The following is a 17322-nucleotide window of genomic DNA, read 5'->3' as shown; positions in this document are numbered from 1 at the left end:
GGGGCGTATCAATAAACATTTGGACAGAATAGCCAGCCATTATGGCTGGGCCGGTTGCAGACGGGGTGGCTGCATCCTCCGCGATTCTGGTAGATATCGCCGTTTCCCGATTTTCTATAATCGATTCCGCATGTTCGAACCGAGATGCGATACTTTGATCATCTTCCATTAGTACAGGTGATGAATGGTTTGCTTCTTCCGCCCTTTCAGCCTGAAAGCCTGCATAGTCCGCAGGTTGCACAGGATAAAACTCGGTATCGAACTCCCAGGCAAGCTGCTGGTTCGCGAACCCTGCTTTAAAGAATGATTCTAATTCTTCGTCTCCACTGAGACTTTCAGGATCCTCATCGTCTCTAAACACGAGAAACTTTCGAGGAGCAGGAACAGGCTTTTCTTTCTTTACTGCCTAGCAGAAGTCGAAGACTGGGCATCGTCGACCGGACTCCCCTATATTAACGTTAGCTAGGAGGTTGTCCTTGGTTCCAATGTGATGAATCTTAAAGGACAATTGGGACAATTGTTCAACCATTGAGCCCTATTATAGAAGTCTCTTAGAATTATTAGTTATCGAAGATAATGCCCTATTATCCGTATACATATCGAATTCTCGAATAAGATAATTTTTAAAACGTAGATGTTTTAACTAAACTTATAAATTCAAGTTCATAAATCGAATTATGTCGGTCAGCTTCCGAAAGCCTTATAGAGAAAAACCAAACAGGTTTCAATTCATTATTTTCAGCATATTGTGAAATTACCCCTCCAATTCCTCGAGTTGAAGAATCTATATGAATAACAAACATTTTATTTACATCTCGACTTTTTAGGACATTTTCAGAAAACAATCTTTTCACTTCATCAAAGGCATCTTGTAACATTCCCAAACAAAAGGTTTCTTTACAGATCTAAGTTCAGAGATGGAAGCAATAATATCTTGAAAACTAGATACAAATCGAGCATAAAAGTACATTAAATCACATATTTTTGAACTCCTTTTCTAGTTTAAGAGGTGATCATTTTATTATTGCATGAATCTTACTCTGATTCATTTGAATTTCATTTCCAAAAACAATGAACCATAAAAACATTAATTTCTTTTTAAAGAAAACAGATTTAGTTAGAGAGATAGTAAGACCAATTTTTCGTAAACGATCAAGAACTAACCTTATCATATTCATATGTTCTTCTTTTGTTTCGTGGGCAAGCAAAATGTCATCAAAGTAAGAATAAATGCCCTGATCCTCTAAATCGCCCAGAACATCTCTCATACATTTGGCCAAAACACTTGAACCAATGTTTAATCCATCGGGTAATTTACAATATTAAAAGACCCAAAAGGTGTAACTACTATAGTAAGGTATCTACTGTCCTCTTCTACCTCAATTTGAAAATATGCCTTAGATAAATAAATTTTTCTAAAGAATTTACACCCTGTAACATTTCCTAAACATTCCTCCATGTTAGGAATAGGATACAAATAATCTGCCAAGATATTATTAAGTTTTACGTAGTTAGCAACTAAACGAGAAGATTCATCTCTATTCTTAACAATAAAGCAATGTACTGGAAAAGGGTTCTATTTTATAAATTTGTTTGCCCTCAAATATAATTTACATTTATAGCATAGTCGGTCTCATCCGAATACTCATATTCTTTCATTAAATAAAACTCTTGCTTTAATTCAATAGGAATTTTCAACGATGTTGGTAACTCTCCACGTAACATACTACGCTTAATTCCAATTCTATCTACCAAAATCTTTGATCCAGACGATGTAGCACCTTGATAATGCAGCTCTTCATTACTTTCACCAACTTCAATTTTAAATAATTTCTCAGGTCTATTCAGATTTTTAATACAAGAGAAGTAGTCCCAAAAAGCTTCTCCGGTAAAACACTTTTAATTTGAGTATTTAAACCAGAAGGAGATCATCCACGCAGATAAACGCACACCAAGTTTGACGGATGCACCACCTATTCTTTCGAATTTACAGTCTCTCGAACCTCAGGATCATCAATCCAACATAAACTAGTGGATCTCCCGGAATCTTTGTGGATTAGTTTTTTTTATCGCAAAAATCAATTATGGCATTGACCACAGTTAAATATAGCACCCCTAATAGAATGTCTCATGGTAAACTATCTACCACAATTAATGACAGTATTGCTCATTCCTGCTATTTCCATTTGAAGAGTAATCACGTGATTACTAATAAGTTGTTTCCCATTTTTCAAGTCCAACTTAACTGGTTCACATTGCTCACTTACAACTCCCCTACTACTAAGATTCTTGTCCAAAAACTATTTACTGGAAAAATATTTATGATGATCCTGAATCTACATAAAGAGCTACACGAAGACCATTATCTTTACCATAACAAATGATGCGGGTTTTCCTTGAATATTGGCCGGCAATACTCTTCTATCGGGCCGTTTATTGAAATCTGAGTCTGAGCTTTTATATCTATAATAATTATAACCTTGTTTTGAAATTCCATTATCCCAATTTGATTTTCTACCATCATTCCACAACTGTTGTTTCGAAGGACAAAAATTTCCATTCATCGAAGAATTTCTAAAATAATTTCCCTGATTTGAGCATGACTTCCTAACATCAGGTCGAAACTTGAACCCGGAACCACCTTGAGTTGACATGGTCAACATATAACTACCTTTATTTAGAGAAAAGTTTCCCATTTCTTGATTTGGAATTAAATTTCAAAAATTCAAATTTAGAAAGTGTATACAGATAATATGTTTTAACTCCCTATTCTAATTCATTTAATATCCTAGTCCAATTATTACCAAAACATTTAAATCGATAATTAGGATATATACCATGTCAGATTATGAAAGCAATATCAAATTCAGTTGAGCCACTCCCAAAACTGTTGCTGAATAAGAGATGCTACTAATAAATACATTAACATCTTCATTTAATCTCATACACCTATATAATCTTTCCGAAACAAGCTTTGATCTAGCATTCATAGAAATAAATCTGTAAAAGATTTTATTTCTAACATTATTCCATCCCAACTGAAGCCGAATGCATTACCTAATTTCTTCCAACAGAAGACCTCTAGTTTTGGTTGTAATTGCAAATAATATTAATCTCAAGGGAAAGTCACAATGTTCTATTCATTCATTTACAGTTTCCTAAAGCTCAAACATCAAGGACACTATCTAAACCATCAATATATTTTTAAATAATCAATCCTTTCGTTTAAATTTTGGGTAATTTTGTCAAAAATAAATTTATTTGGTACACCAAATCCACCAGTTACCTCAAAATTCAGAACAGGAATATGAATATTTAAAGCATAACGTAGGTTTCAGTTAAAAGCCTCATTGACTTTTGTTTCGGCCTAACGATAAATAGAATCACAACTTACCTTTGACGAATTTTGATTTAATGTTGTATGAAACTGGCTACTATTAGTTATTAAACATTTTCCACTATTTCGAAATCTTCCTATAGTAGGGAAAGCAAACTCCTTTAACTATGTTTCATGATCTTTGAGAGCACTAGAAGGGGACAAGTTAGCACCTATACCTGACTATCTAAAAGAAATTTTTAAGTTACAGGAATATCCTCGATCATACTTGACAAACGGATTACCTTTCATTAGAGACATCAAAGTTTCAGATTTCACCCTCCGCAATTCAAGATTGCTAGTCAAATTCCTATTAGTACTGAATTCACTTGATCGTTTATGACTATAAGCACTCATTAAACTATATCTATTAGGATCAGAGTAAGGCACATGACTTGACACCCCGAGACGGCCACTACACGTCCAAACGGCATTACCTGCATCTAAATTATTTCTAACTGTTAAGCAACTTTGCTGTGATTCATTCGAGTCAGAATCAGAATGATAACTAGGAATAGTATTATATGAATCAGTTGTCTAGCTGAGCTAAAAGGCATTCCTGAAGAACTCGTCGCAGTATTGCAGTAATTAAAGGTTCAACTTCCCCAGTCCTATCAAGAGTATAGAAGGTTTCAGGTTCTAAACTTTTATTGCTGCGCCTAAGACTAATACTAAGCCATTTTCCAATAACAAATTTAAGGAAAATCAGGGAAGGGATTACAATGCAAAAATATAAACATGCAACCAGAATACAATTGTACTAATTTACTTCTAACTACTCTTTCACACATACAATTACACACAAGTTCCAAAATATCAAAATTTTGCAATAAATACATCAATCAAGATTGCCAAACAATTTATAATCAATTTTATTACTTTATTACTAACACAAAATATGATATTGCTGCTGTTCCGCACCAGACTCGAACATGTAGACGTCACGAATGAGAGATCACTTAACCAGCCTTACTCGCGATTTCCTTATTTATTCCAGTTACGAAATCTAAGTGTAGGAATTTAATTTACAAACAAAATTTCTCGTACTTCAATGGGATATAAACAAAATTCTATTCATACACTCATTTAACCAATTTATATATATATATATATATATATGTTTTGTTTTCTGAATTCTCCGAACAAGGCAATAGCATATATTCTAAATACCGATCAAAAGTGGTAACAAGACAAAAAGTGATAATAACGTATAAAACAATAAATATATACCTGCCCATAAACTTCACAGACGTTAAATCTAAACAGCATTCAAAGCAGCAATCTTAATAGAACATCTCAAAGCTTAATGCCAATTGCAATTACGAAACGATACCATCAATTTAATAATTATTCCAACTACTAAAAATTCAACCGTTCTCCGACCTACTCAATAACTCTTAATTTATTGATAAATTTCTTAAATATTTACTTAAACTGTTCGTTATACACTTGAAAACCGTATTTCTAATCAAGAATAACATTTACTTTACTTTAAATTACAAACTTGCAAACAGATATCTGTATATTATTAAAACCATATTCATTCAATTTCTGTTGGCGGCTGATAAGGGAGAGTAAAACCTATTATTGTTGCATACATGCGGAATTCACCGGTTCTGTTAAATGTAATTCGCAAACGCGTTTCCTAAAATAACTGAAATAATTTTTCCCCTCAACTAAAGAGCATAAATATTTAATGTTGCCAACTGTCTTATATGCAAGGCATATTTGAAGAACTAAACGATGGAAGTGCAATTTTTCCTGGAAAAGAAAACACAAGAAGAAAATATCCAAAAGCTTCCACACATCACATTCATATATGTGCACTGCACAATTTAACCTTATCTAATAGAAAGAGTAGAAATTTCTTGAAACAATCAAAAGAACATTTAATTTTCAAACAATTTATTATAATTTATCAATGTTATTATTTTGCAGAAGGAGAGAAGTTTTCTAGTAAAGTTAATTAGTCTTTAACAAACAAACTTTTAATGTAGTAATATATCAAATTGTAAGATGGTAAGTTCCACAGTTTTCGTTGCCTGAAATTCCAAAAATCATCAACTTTAACAATCTTTACTTTGGAATTCATTCACTCAATTTTTAATTTAAGGTACATATATCATTTAAGTTATTATCACTCTCATTCAACATTCAGTGCAGTGTACATCCAACTAATATCTACAATTTTTTTAAAAAATCAATACTTCAAAAACTCAGCAGTTACGTACTTACTTCCGGGTTATAGGAGAAAAGGGTTCCCAATTTGACTAAACTCACATTCAACTCTTTCACACAATTATTTAAGTATATATATTAAAGCAGAAGGGTCAAAGGCCATTAATACATTTTTAAAGATCTATTCTGCACGACTCATTTTAATTAAAGTCAAATGAACCGCTTTCAATTTGCATATCAATAAGGGATTTTATTTTCAATGAATTTAATTCAAATAATTAAAGGTGTTTTCAAAAAGTTATTAATTTCTTACCCAAACAACAAAACCTAATTTTAATTCCTCTTTTATTTTAAAGAAATTACTTTTGTATTTTATAACTGTTTTGACTACATTCAATTACTCCCCTTTTTACTATTTTTGTGTTTCTGAAGTTTTATATTTTCATATTTTATTTGGTTTAATCAATAAACGTATTAGTTTTAAGGAATGACAATTTACTTTTTAAGAATCGTAAAGAGATTTGAAGAAAATTCACGCAGTAGAATGCAAAAAAGAGAAATAAAACTACTAATTTTAACAAGAAAAAGCAGTTCCTCACCGTGAATCAAATAACACCACGCCTTTATCTTTCTATTGTCCTTGTCAGTTTACGACGACAAAATTTAAGCACCTGGCTTTTTAATCTTAAATATTTAAGTTGTATTAAATTCACTTAGCATGTTTAATTATAAAAAATATTATTATTATTATTATTTGTCAATGTGGACAATTTAATCCTTTTATTGAACCTAAATGAGTAAAGCTTTTAAAGATATTTTTTAAAGAAATTATTTCAACGTATTCAATTTCAAGCTAATTTAGGTTTTTAGTTACGCGTTACAAATTTTATGTACTCCATTTTTCTTATTTTCCGTTTTAAAGAAAACACCCACACACACAACATGTCAGAAGCAAGCATCGTACTCCTTGTAACCAAAAACACTCAATAGAAGTCCCATCTGGTCTTGTCCTATGTTACTTCCCTCTTGATTAAACAACCTATACGGTCCTCGGAAGCCGCGGGGAAGAGAAGGCATGTTCAAACACGCCAAGGAGTAAGACTACTGCTGCCATCTCTTATTGAATAAGCAAAATATTACCACTTTCAATAAGATTCGCAATAAACTTTTTTTAATACGTGACTAGACGCCAGAGATTGTATCATACCACACCTATTGCAGCCAATATATGTTATTAGTTGCTGATGCAAATATGTTCTTGTGTTGCAATTTTGGATATAGGCATTCGTATTCTGGATCTGAAGCAAACTGTAATCATTTTCTTCATTAACCATTAGATGTTCATGATTTAACTTAGTTTGTTTACCTTTTGATGTATATAAGAACAGAGCCAAATATCAGTACTTAGGTCACTTTGTTAACGTAGTAATGGTTCTCTTAAACGGTACATGATGCTATATTCAGTTTATATTAATTATATCTTACCAACATTAATATTTTCTAGAAATAAATTTATTACAATATTGTATTAAAGAAGTTCTCTCAGTTATAAATTGTTTTAAAGTATAAAATATTTGTATAGTATAGTATGAAATATAGTATAAAATATTTGAATAATAACTGAATGTTATAACCCCATGGTGTCTGATACAGGATGCAGAAGGTAAAAGGAGTTAAGTATACTGATCTCTATTTTTGCGTGCTCCACACATTCATGCAATTTTAACTCGTGGTAGTACAACTATATTGCACTGTACTTGCACTTCTACCGTTTAATTAAAACTAACTTTAAGACGTTTAACACCCTCGAAGTGTTGCTTGAAAATTTCTCCCGAGTCATTTCATTAGGTTAGTTAACGATACTTGATATACGCTGTGAACTAAACAGAGAAAATTATTACACTTACCTGTAAATCAAACTATGTATCACGAATCACTCCCTATCATTATCGACTATGGAATCTAATCAGAGTAGTTATTTGTAATTAGCAGTTCGGTTGCTTTTGAAGATCTCATCCTATTACCGGAGTGTTATTATGGTCGTTTTCATATTTTGTTCATGCCAGTGGTTCATATTAAGGCCTTGGACTAAATTCTTAAAACATATTACACATAAGTCAATAGGAATGTGTTCTGTGCTAATATGCTAGAAGAATACCACGATTGTAAGGTTTAATACTCTTGTAGTGTTATGTAAATTAATATCGTTCACAAGGCATGGTTAATTAAAAACAGATACATAGTTTATTACCTTACTAACGAAATGCTGCATTTAAAAATAGTACCATATTTAGACGATATGGAATCTTGAAATCTCGTTTTGCTTGCAATTGATTTTTTTTTATCTACAGATTCTAAGGAATATTTAGATTTTTGTCATAAGGAAGACTTATTCTCCATTAATCCTTGCATACAGATAACTTGCAATTGGGACCAAATATACAACTTGCTAGAACGATACGTTCATACACTTTTGTTCTTTTTTAACGAGCTCGAGATATAATCTCTTACACAGATTGTGTACGTCAAGTCTTAAGGCCGGAATCAAAGAAGAGGTTGAATCGCTCTGCACCTTTATGTATATGTGAGATTAAAGAGAAAGGATAGAAGGAGCATGGTCAAACGTGCCGTTATTTTTACTGACAATTAAGTGTCTCTTTGCTCCTAGCCACGTGTATGTATGAAAAAGGCATAGCCCTGGCTTTGGTGTAACCAAATCACAGAGATGGATTAGTGCTTAAATACTGATAGGCATCACCTTCACATAAGCGGCTCAAATTTAAACAAACATTATTTATTCATACAGAAAATATACTAATAAAAGAAACAAAACGCATCCTTACCAGCGTGATTCGAAAAGTCATAGGGAAGCTAACATTCTATACTGTTATTGGGCATGCGCGTGCAATCATTATAAGGCTCGCAGAAACTCGACGTCAGCTCTAGAGCTGCGTCAGAAGGTAAAAGAAATGCCTGGGACGATTTGGTATATAAGATATTAACCCCATGGGCTCGGGTCTTTCAACATCAACTCCCGGAGTGTCTAGCGGAACATATGACACCTGTCGTTGCAAGCTTAACGTATGTAAATTAACGTTTCACACCTGACTGGTAAAATTATCATAACACCATAAGGAGTTTGACCACACGAGTGATTTAGCTGCAACATCGGCATTCAAGTATACACACAAATCGGGACAGCGCTCCCGAAAGCAAGTTATTAGACTAAATGTTCAAAGCTGTTGCATTTTCCTAAGCATGAAATAACTAACTCTAGCACAACATAGGTTAAAAAGGGGTTATACCTTAACAAACGAACACTTAAGTTGTAACATCGTGAATTCATACGTTTTGTAATTTATCATTGTACGTTCCCTTTGTTATTTCCTTCTTCTCTATTTTTAATACAATTAAAAATGAAAATGGCTCATCTATTCTAACAATGCAATCCTTCTGTTTTTTGTAAGACTTTGCGAAGTAAAAAGAATAAACTTCATATAGTATGTTGTATTTTATAACGGTACATGCTCCCTACCCTGTGATACACCGTTCCCCCATTATTCCCTCATTATTCGCCCACCGTTCCTTCAGTACTGTGCCTTAGATAAAGTTCGATCATTAGTACGAGCTTTGACAAACTGAGTGAAATAGAAAGTCAATAGTCACATAAACACGAAAACCTATTACAAAAACATAATTAACAATATATGTATATATACATGAGATGCTTTGACCATTAATCGAAATTTCTAGAACTATTTTCTTTCTTAATGGAAATAAACTTCTGTTGTAATGATCTTGAAATCTATGCACATCCTCATACTCTGTTAGGGAGAAATTGTCTGCATCTGTTATTAAAATATTACAGCTCTCAACTTACCTCACAATTCCAGACAAGTTCTTACAGTCTACAGAATTTCTCAAACCAAAATAACAGTACACAGCATTTCTTTCTGTAAGTTTTTTAGACACCTAGTCCCCAATTTACAAGCAATAAAATCGATATGATCTCTGTATATGTACTCTAATTAGTAAATACTGAGAGTTAGTAAATACTGAGAGTTTTAAATACTATAATGCTGAGAGTTTATTTCCATTACACCCTGCATTAACAAGAGATGTTTCATACATAACCATTCTTCTCCCTGAGCATAAGTTCAGGACTCTCATCCTACTTTATCAATGCCGTAGGCCTTTGGCAAAGAATATGTTCTTACTGACTGTAGTTCAAAGGAGGACAACCATTGTACGCTTTCACTCACAGGGGTCTCCGTTTCATTTCTGATTCTACAAAAGTTTCTAATGCGAGGACATCAAAAAAAGATGCTCAAGTATTTCTTCAAAGATGCACAATAGATTGGGCCGAACTTCAATTTTTTTTTAAAAAAAACTGTTTTTCTAAGCGGTGAAATTCAGTCTGTTATTGGGCAAAGTGTTCGAGAATTTTTTCTGAGTTTTTAGTCACCGTATTTATGTGCAGCATCGAGGTGTCACGGGAAATATATGCAACTCGTACTAATAAGTACATAATTTCACGCTTTTGGCTGTGCAAATAACATATATTCTGTTTAGATCAAAACTTCGATGCGCCGTAAACTGTACGTAATTTGCATTCCAAAAGCCTATTTATCTGCTGTTCTTGTCTTAAATTGCCTAAAGTTCATCCCTTAAGGCAAAAATGTTGCTATTTATATATATGCACAAAAATGGATTTTTAGCCTAAGAGTAGTGTTGGTTTTCATATTTATTTATTTATTTTATTTTATGCTATAATGCAATTCATTATCAATGTTCTCAGTCATTTATTCTTTGGCAGAAATGACACAGAACTCACCACGAGGAGGTGACTGCACTTCGAGTTCTTCCGACCCATTGTTCCAACCGTCCCTCCTCTTTAATTTTCTGACACGGTCTTACTTACTTTGGTCCTAACTTAGTTGCTTTACTTTCTCGAGGATAGTACCTTTTTCTATTCTAGTGTTAGCATTTCCTTGCCAAAAAGCAAGGCACAGCATATGAATCCGTCACAACTTGCCGGTCTACACACGTATTGAAAAGATTGCCTCACCAAACGCACCGATGCGTGGTTTACTAATGCGTGTGTATGCCAAGGAAACATTTATTTCTTCTCCGCGCATAGTAATTCACTTAATATATTGTTCAACCTCTCATCTTTGTGTATGGAGTTTCTCTCGGAGACAAGAGACTAATCCATCATATCACCCACTTCACCATATCGTAGTAGTAGTCGGTGTCGAAATTTGTTTTAGGAACTGTGAATTCTCGGAAATGAAGAGAATACCTACTGCTTAGCTTTCGTGGGTAGAAATGGGGCTAGCGGAACCAAATTCTATATATGATACAGTCCTTCACAGCAGGATGGCTTTTGCTGCATAGCAAACCAGATCCATGGGTACACAGTGACGATGCATTACACAAGACACAACGATGTCTCGCAAGGTCTCCGTATGCTAATTTACAAGAAAATAATGTGACTTGAACTTGCGAGGTAACGAAACTTGACCATCCAATCGGCCTTTTTGTTCTCCAAGTTCGAATAACACTATAAGTAGTGAATTGCGCTTAACTTTGCTGGTAAATATTGTTAGTACTCGCCGAGTTCTTTGCGAATTTATCCAACCAGGCAAGATATATTGGTTGGTGTTACACAAAGGACGTTCCCTCGCATTTGTCGAGTTTCCTTCAGATCGGTCCGAAAATGTCTTTGGACCGATGTTCTCCCATCGAAATGTCTTATTAAGTAACGAAGCGGTAGTTCATTTTCGTGAAAAAGGATCCTTTAAAGATTTAGTTTATTTTTTTCAAGAATGCACAGCCCCGTTAAATCTTCCCGTGTTGATTTGTGTACCGTCACAGTCAGCTGCTACAAATGTTGACAGATCAGTTTCGTCGTTATCCAGAAATTCGTACACAGAGACGGCGATGGCCTCTCTACTACCAGACTTCGTTACTACTTGGCCCAAATATGATGAACCTTTTTCTCTACTATTATTTAGTGTTCTTTTTCGATTTGCCGTCGATATCAATGTTTTCCTTTTCTTCAGCTGTGTTTGGGTTTGTATTTTCTTCCATCAAAGATGACTCCTCTAACAAATTTCCTGGTTATGTATTCATTTTCTCCAATTGACGTGATGAATTTTCTCTTTTCTCTCCTGATCTTATTTTTACCAATAACAAGGTCTTTGTGGTCCGTTGAAATGTGTTTTCCATCTTGAAGTGCTGTCCTAGCGTTTAGTGAAACTGCACTGAGAAGAAACTGCGTTTTCATGGCATACCCAAACAATAGACCGAAATGTGCTTTTGGTGGTTACATATTCTAAATAAAGCATGTGGGCCGGCAAGTCGCGAAAGTTTCATAGCTGTGCATTGCTTTCTAGTAAGGAAATGCCAATATTCGGTTAAAAAGATAGTAGTCCATCAATTAAAGTAAATCAAGTAAGGCCATAGCAGGAAATTAAACAGAGCGGGTGTGTAACTAAAGGTGAGCAGAACTCGAAGAGAAAATCAGTTTCTCATGGAGAATTATGTGTTATTTTGCCCAAAGAAAAAATGATCGAGGATGGTGATAATGAATTGAATTACAAAACAAAAGATAAAATAATATAAATAAGTAAATCAACTCTAGTCTTAAAAGTCCATTCAGAACAAACATATAAAAACGCAAACATATGCATATTCTTGCCTTGAGCATTGACATTTGGCCAATTTGGGCGAAGAACTGCATACAAGTGGGATTTGGTAAGATGAACTACGTATAGTTAAAACTGCTCCTAAGGTTCAATTTAAAAGCACAACGAGAATATATAGAAAGAATCGTGAAATTTGGTACTTGTTGCGCGGGTTGCATTGCTTTCCTATAGAACCTTAATGCTGCATATGAAGGCATTGACTGAAAATTCTAAAAAATAATCTGGCACACTTTGTCCACTCAAGGACACACATTAACCCTTTTGCCGAAGCGATTTTCAAAAAAAAAAAAGTAAAAAGATGAATTTCGGCTCACTCTATTTCACATTCCAAGTACAAAAAATGATTATATTATTTTAATTCTGTACGTCTAACTCTCTTATATATTAAACCATGCTAATTATTGCTTTTTTACGTTTCTTTTGCAGAGTGAAATTTCTTAATCAATTCATGGTCTCTCAATTCGTGGCGACACAATACTGTACTGTTTTAAGATCTAGCAAATTTCACATATATAAGAATTTTAAGAACAAGAAATAAAAGAATATTTTAAAAATAATCGAAACACGTATACATGCGACATGTTTAAAGGTGACAGGTCTAACAGCCATTCATGAGTTCCAAAGGTAATTAGGCTATATACGTAATAATACAATTTTTAATCCAATTCCCCATGAAGATCCATTCAGTGTGTGAAACCGGTTTTTAATATGTGTTATAATATTACTTCTAAGCTCTTCAGGACCATAAAAGTAAGTAGTACCACATTTTCCCTTTTAGCTTTCACAGGACCCACACAACGCTGTAACCCTGTTTCCAATATGTGTAATAACGTAAAAAAGAATTTAAAAGTCCCAATTCTTCAGACTAGAGTCTGCCATGCTGAGCAAATAAAAATTTCGTGGTCACTGGGAAAGGGCACCTAATTGTAGGAACAATGCTTTCGGGGCAGGGTCACTATTCACAGGGCAACATAATATGTGTCATTTACCTCAAGGCAGGTCCCTTCAACATTTCCAAAACACTAAAAACTCACTCAGAACATTAACACCAGAGCAGGGCGGCTCATGATACAAGCGTTAATCAATTGCTGATACAGCTATTTCTTACTGTCGGCATCTATTGGTTGACGAGAGTTAGAGCCATATGTACTCTCGATACATGGTATCGATACTGAGACAAATGTCTGTATTGTCTCGGTCGTGTCTTAAATTCGGAACCGAATCCGAAATGTGCTTTCGTCGACACAAATCAGAGACTTTGCCCAGCGTCGTCGTGTCTTGTCTCAATACTATACGCCCTTTGGCGTGGGAGACCCGGGTTCGATTCCCGGCGGAAGCTCATGTGGTTCGGATTCCACGTTAATCAGTAGGTCCACGTCTCATATAGCCTCGCTGCTGAACGGGACGTAAAACTCAAAATCAACTCAACTCAAAACTATCCGCATCAGTGATGCATAAATCGGTGTTGGTATTGCATGCAAGAGTAAGTTCAAGATTAATGTATGCAAGAGCAAGACGAGAACAATACTGCAAAACCAGCAGTCTAACTACTTGAAACTTTGCTGAGATAGCTCGTTGCAAAATATATCTTAATAATATATCTTTTCATGATACTTGACGAAAAATTTGAAAGAATCTGGGGAGGAGGATAGCAGCGGTTGTATAGAAAATTCAAAGAAGCGAACTAAACTACATTATTAAAACATGTATAATAAAGAAGACTCTGCTTTGGAATCGTGCTTCTTCGAAGACGCTAGTCGAAATGCTGTTTAAGAAATTTTCGTATTCGCTGGTGTCCATGTTCTGGTACCCGTATGTGACCTCTGCTGATCATATTCGCCGTGGAAAGCGAAACTCTTACTCCATAGTTTGTTGCAATTGATTTTTCACCTACAAAAGGTGATTAGATAAAATCTATAATTTTCTCCACTTACAACTTCCAGTAGAAAATGTTATTTTCTGAGCTGCATGTATAGCGCTCGCTCTCAGTTTTCCATCAAATGATCATGGTACTTCCAGTTATTTATCATTGGTAAGAATTTTTTAAGAGTAACCGCGGCCGAGCATGAGGTCAAAGTTGCCACCTTATTTCGAGTTGTTACACAGACACAGAAATTTGGTTTTGTTGCCTCAAAAGCAATCGCAAAAGCAAAATTAAAATTACCAAGAGATATAGCTTGTGGAGGTGTGTAGTCCTGAAGCTCTCGTTAAATACGCCACTCACATGGAACTGAGAACTTCCTCATACTAAGAATTTATAATAATATTAATATTATTATTATTATTATTATTATTATTATTAATAATAATAATAATAATAATAATGAGTTATTATTACTATTATTATTATTATTATTATTATTATTATTATTATTATTTTATTATTATTATTATTATTATATAAGAAGTGTGTACTGAATACCACAGTCTCAAAAGATGTAAAAACACAAAGTCCATTTAGCAACATTTTGTTTTATTCCCTCTAATTTTCGTATTTATAATTCTTTTCCTATGAAGTTTACATGTGAGAACGTGAAACTAGTCTTTTTCTTCCGGAATAAACTTTCGGAAACGCTGCCGTAATCTAGTTGTGGGTTAGATGTGGTCTCCAGCTAGGTAAGATGTGGGTTCCACATCGATCGGTATGCAGCACCGTAACATAGATTTTTCTGAGGAGACAGCATTAATACGCGTATTTGGGCCCACTAGAAAATTGTTTTGCTAATTCTTGGGCACCCTCTGTCCATCTTTCTTTTACTCTTTATTGGAACCAAAACCTGTGGGCCCTTCTGCACGCAAGGTCTGAAAGGCTGCTAGTTACTCCCATGGGCCCATTCCATAAAAGACAAATCAATTAAAGAGACAATTTTGAAAAATTTCAAAGCCATACGAATAATATTATTTTTAGGGCTGCTAATAGTAGATTTTCTTTACTGAAATGAGCCCACGTCTCATTTTACTTTCATTTACTTTTTGTGTGCTGTTTTGTTTATGTAATGTAGTAATCTAGTTTGATGCTTCATTTATAATTTCATGTCGAATACTATAAGAAGTAACAAAATTTTGTCTTAAAATGGGCCCAATGCGAAAAGCAGGGGCTTCTCTGGGGGGGAGGGCAGTTTATCCTGGGTCCACACAAGTTACAGCAGTGTCAGTACCGATTAGTGTGAATCGAAATTGTATTCTCTGTTGGCATAGGTTGGAAACCCCACATTGGCAGTAATGGGCGAAAACGTCAAGCGATCTTTCTGGTGCCTACATCGGGTACGGATGCGGCCAACACTGCATTTTGCCTGATTTCCCACATTTTCCAACCTTCTTCTGCTACTGAGGATATATTCCAAACCTTCTCCTGTTTGACAATTAAAATGATGTGAAGAGGCAAAATGTCATGTGTCATCCATACTAGTATTTCTCGATTTAGTAAAACCTGTTTAGGTTAGGTAGATTGCTGACGTTGATGAACGCTTCAGTAAAAATTATAAATTAACATAAATTAGAATAATAGTTTCACGATGTTTTCCTCTTTTAGTTTGAAAATTACCCCAGAGGGGCGAAATTGCAGTTTTCGTCCAGACTTACGTTTCTTGCCTGCTTAAAGGAAGTTGATGTGGAGTATATTCGTAATATTTAGAAACTATGTACTGTATATTAAAATAGATACTGACAACTATTAGATACGACTTACAAAATAAATACTGATTAACTATGTACTCTACATTTCATTGTTTAAACGCTGCATTGCATATTTATTTGCCTAATGAATTTTAGTGGTTTTACTATTGCGCTCTGCTGAAATTTGAATGTAATTGTTTAATTTAGTTTAAATAATTTTAAATGCATTTAGAAGACTTCCCGACGTAGATTCTTACCGATTAGAAAACAGAAATAAATTAGGCTAGAGAAGCAAAGTACATAAATGACCAGTGGCAAATAATAAGCTTTCCAAGAGCGAATGAGTTAGGGAAATTGGTTCAGTAGGTTCTGAGTATTTTTTTTATTTAAAATGAAGCAAAAATGACACTCCTGATGCCCAAAAACTTATGTAACGGTACAAAATTTAGCATATCTTCACCGGCATCAAATAAAAATTTTCAAAGTTGAAGGAATTGTTAAAACCACTTCAATACTTTTGGAACATTCTCAACTATACAAAAATGACTCGCCAAGCACATGACGGACCATATTCCAGAATAAAGTTTAGTATCTCATCACTGGCTTTAGATAAGTTTGTAACAATGAAAGAATTTCTGAAATCGGGTCACTAGGTTCTGAAACTTTCTTAAACACAATGATAAACTAACGTAGCCATGGCGCGAGGTTTCATGTTCTGGGACAAACTATACTATATTATCACTGATGCAAAATTGACTTTCCAATATTGAAATCGGACTGGTGGCAACAATACCGATACATTAATTCGTCTGTGATATACTTATGTATCATCATTAGAGACCAGGTTAGCATTAGAATAAACTGAAAGGCTGCCACGGTTGGCTTAATATTGTCCTCACATCTGTGTCCTTGTCTCAAAAAGGGAGTGTTTTGGATTGGATGTCTAGTTAAACCTTGAAAACGTTCCTACTTTCTTCCATTCTGTTAAATGACCTGTCAACCTGACCCTCTTAAATTTGCGACCATAAGTATTTTAGTTAAATAATTTATGCATATTTAGAAAAAAATATATCTTTTGATTGCGCATCTTAAAGGTGAAGCATTCTACAGTTTAGAATATATACTATTTTTTTTTGTTATTTACTATATGTAATACTTATATGTTCACGTTCTGTTTCTAGATTGGACGGAAGGTAAGTTTAATACGGAATCTGATGAAAGATGTATGATGGCGAAAGTGTAATTAAGTATTTACTGTTACTGATGTAATAATAATAATAATAATAATAATAATAATAATAATAATAATAATAATAATAATAATAATAATAATAATATCGGGAATGATTATTACCTATATTTGCGATTATGCCAATTACAATTTTCGAGGTGTTCTGCTAATACCTGAAAAGATAATTTCTTGTTCCACACATAAGTAAACTT

General features: G+C 34.1%; 1 protein-coding gene across 1 annotated transcript in view; it reads left to right on the top strand.

The window, feature by feature from the left end:
* Nucleotides 1–17122, top strand: part of LOC145682845 (uncharacterized) — a 251069-nt gene extending 233947 nt beyond the window's left edge. The window contains exon 5 of the mRNA XM_081754210.1: nt 17061–17122. Within this exon, the coding sequence (XP_081610336.1) occupies nt 17061–17122 (62 nt within the window). The remainder of the gene's footprint in view (nt 1–17060) is intronic.
* Nucleotides 17123–17322: the final 200 nt, after the last annotated feature.

The sequence above is a fragment of the Thermobia domestica genome, chromosome 4 (assembly GCF_964235325.1).
Source record: "Thermobia domestica chromosome 4, izTheDome1.hap1.1, whole genome shotgun sequence".
NCBI lineage: Eukaryota > Metazoa > Arthropoda > Insecta > Zygentoma > Lepismatidae > Thermobia > Thermobia domestica.
The sequence above is the reverse complement of the archived record's forward strand: the minus strand, read 5'-3'. Positions and strand labels throughout refer to the sequence as shown.